This window comes from Armigeres subalbatus, chromosome 1 (assembly GCF_024139115.2).
Source record: "Armigeres subalbatus isolate Guangzhou_Male chromosome 1, GZ_Asu_2, whole genome shotgun sequence".
NCBI classification, from domain to species: Eukaryota; Metazoa; Arthropoda; class Insecta; order Diptera; family Culicidae; genus Armigeres; species Armigeres subalbatus.
Genome location: NC_085139.1, coordinates 133,581,371 through 133,584,627, shown reverse-complemented (window position 1 = coordinate 133,584,627; position 3,257 = coordinate 133,581,371). Strand labels below are relative to the sequence as shown.

Sequence of the window (3,257 nt, the reverse complement as noted above, 5' to 3'; positions counted from 1 at the left end):
ATCTAACGAGCCTCTCCACGACCCTCCCATGTGGGGAGCTGATGGTGGATTGAATATCCACTTGGAAGCCGCGTTGGTGAATATTGCAGACAACTGATGGTTTATCCCCTGGATTGTATGCTGCAACTCGCGGCTGGCACCGATGAAGTTGGTGCCGTTGTCGCTTCTAATCTCCAAAGGTGCTCCTCGTCGCACGATGAATCGCCGGATGGCCATCTTACACGCTTCAGTGGACAGAGAATGCACGACCTCTAAATGAACGGCACGAATGGTGAGGCATGTAAACAAAGCCACCCATCGCTTCGCCAGAGATCGTCCGACTTTGACTTGGATGGGACCGAAGTAGTCCAGCCCAACGAAACTGAATGGTCGAGTATATGGGCTTAGTCGCGCTTCAGGGAGCGGTACTTCACGGGGACATGATGGTTTTGCTTTAGAGACTCTACACTGCATACACGTTCTGGATAGATTCCGCACCAATGATCGGAGACAAGGAACGTGGAATCGTTGGCGGACCTCGTTGATAACAGTTTCGTGGTTACCGTGCAGATAGATTCGATGGTACCATTCGACGATCAGATTAGTGAGGCGATGTCCTTTCGGCAGAATTATGGGAATTTTGTATCGTAGGGAACAAAGATTGCTCCGGATAACCTTGTATCCATTCGAACTACACCACGCTCGTCGAGGAATGGTGATAATTTGTAGAGCCGACTCGTTCGAATTTGTTTCCTCATCCGTCCTTCATTCGCTTTCCGGAGCTGGAGTATTTCGTCTGGAAACTCTGCTTGCTGCACCAATTGCCACAAAGAATTTTCTGCCATGTTGAGTTCATCGTATGTTATATGCGATGATTGCAGCGGCTGTTTCGCCGCCTTACGCCGACAGTTGTCAATGAAGCGATGGACGTAAGCAACTGTTCGACGAAGTCTTTCAAACTTTGAAAAGCGATTCCAATCGATGACTATATCGTTTTGCTCCACCAGGTGGACGTGACAAGGCCTAGCTTCTGCATCCGTTGGTTCGAATTCAGCTTGTCTTGGCCAGGATTCTTCTGGCATCCACAGGAACTCCGGTCCTTGGAACCAACGGCTGTCGGCTTTCAAATTAGGTCCGTTTGCCCACTTTGTTGCATCATCTGCAACGTTCGTTTTGGATGGAACATACCTCCACTCTTCGGGGTTAGATTTAGAGAGAATCTCTCCAATTCGACAAGCGACGAATTGTCGATAGCGACGATGGTCGGAGTGAATCCAAGCGAGAACCGTTTTTGAGTCGGTCCAAAATACTCGCTGTGATATCGGCAAGTTATGGCTGTTACAGAGCGTTTTCGAAAGCCTACATCCTATCAGTGCCGCCTGTAGTTCGAGTCTCGGGATTGATAACGTTTTAAGAGGCGCTACCTTTGCCTTTCCCCCAATGAGGGCACATCGGACATTTCCTTTGATGGTGGCCCTGAAGTAGGCAACGCATGCATAGGCGGTTTCGCTACCATCGACAAAGATGTGTATCTGTAGATCCTCGATATCCGCTGTCGTCGCCTCTGGAAAATAGGCACGCGATATTCTCACCACTTCCAGTTCTTTGAACTTGGCCGTCCAGAGCTGCCACCGCTCCAGAATTGACTCGTCGATTGAATCATCCCATCCGGCTTTCGTGCGCCAAATATCCTGGATGATAATACGTCCGTGGATGAGGAAGTGCGAGAGAAGTCCCAGAGGGTCAAACTGGCTCATTACGCAGCGCAAGATGCTCCGCTTGGTTGGGTTTACCACACCCACGTCGATATCGCTGGAGAAAACGAAAGCATCCTCTCTCGCCATCCATTGCATGCCCAGCACACGTTCTATTTGGGGACCGCCATTGTCGACGATCTTCACGGTAGAAGAGTTGGTTTCCCCGACCCGTCGGAGAACATTACTTGAATTGGAGAGCCAGTTCCGGATAGTAAATCCACCAAGCCGATGCACCAACTTAACTTCTTCAACAACCCGGCACGCCTCTTCCTCGGTGTCAAAGCTTTGTAGATAGTCATCGACGTAATGTCGACGCTCGATCGCCTCTGCTGCACTCGGATATTTCTCCGCATGCTCGGCCGCGTTCAAGTTCTTCACAAATTGCGCCGAGCACGGAGAACTAGTCGAACCGAATGTTGCTACGTCGATAACGAAGGTCTTTAAAGAAGCTTCAGATTCACCGGGCCAAAGAAATAGCTGACTGTATCGATCCTCGCGTCGCATTTTTAGCTGATGGAACATTTCCATGATATCTCCTACCACGGCAATCTTCCGCTCCCGAAATCCATAGAGTATCTCTGGGAGTGGCTGCACTAAATCCGGTCCTTTAAGCAACATACTGTTCAGGGAGATACCGTTCACCATAGCTGCTGCGTCCCACACGATCCTGACCTTGTTAGGTTTTTTTCTTGGGTTTCGTACTGTTCCGACTGGTACCACATCTTTCTCGCATCAACTGCGGCCAATTCCTTCTTCATAGCTACGCGAATGTATCTCTTCTGCTGGTACTGCACTATTTGACGCTGGACATTTTCAAACATCACAAGGATCCGACTTGAAACGCCTCTCCAAGCAACGCAACCTTCGGACCGACATGGTGTAACTATCGGGAAATTCAACGTTATCATATCGTTATCATAGGAGCCCGGTCTCGAATCCACCTTCGACTCTTCTGGTCGTCCTCTCGAGTATGGCCCTAGCTCGCTGATCATCATCCGATTCGGGACACCCATCCAATGAAACGCCTACGTTCTCAGCCGTGAAATACTGCTTCACTAGCTCGTGTAGATTGTCATCAGATTCGCAACCACAGACATGAATGTTACAGCTTGCAACATTCGTACCGTTTGGCATTGATCCATAGATTGCCCATCCGAGACGGGTCTTCGCCGCTATTGGTTCACCCACACGACCTTCACGTATTTGTTGCGTGGCTGTGAGGTGGGTATTTTCGCTCCTATTAGAATCCCTGGAGTTTTCATTTCGAAATCCACGACCGGCAACTTTCGCAAATGTTCAAAACGATTAGCTAGTTTTTGTAGCAAAGCGTTTGAGCTGGTAACGCAAGCGAATCAACAGTTCTGACATCCTCCAGTGAGTACCGTTTGCCTTCTCCGATTCCAGAAATCTTCAACTCCACTTGGCGAGAGCCTTCTTCTTCTCGGCTGACGTTACCCGTCCAGGTTAGGCAGAGACGCATTTCAGTACCTTTCACCTCCAATTCGTCGGCTATGCTATTCT

General features: G+C 49.4%; 1 protein-coding gene across 1 annotated transcript; it reads right to left on the bottom strand.

Annotated features, from left to right (window-relative positions):
• Positions 1-608: 608 nt before the first annotated feature.
• LOC134206566 (uncharacterized) lies at positions 609-2,381 on the bottom strand. The gene has a single exon (XM_062682292.1). It carries the CDS (start codon positions 2,379-2,381, stop codon positions 609-611), a length of 1,773 nt encoding a protein of 590 aa, XP_062538276.1.
• Positions 2,382-3,257: the final 876 nt, after the last annotated feature.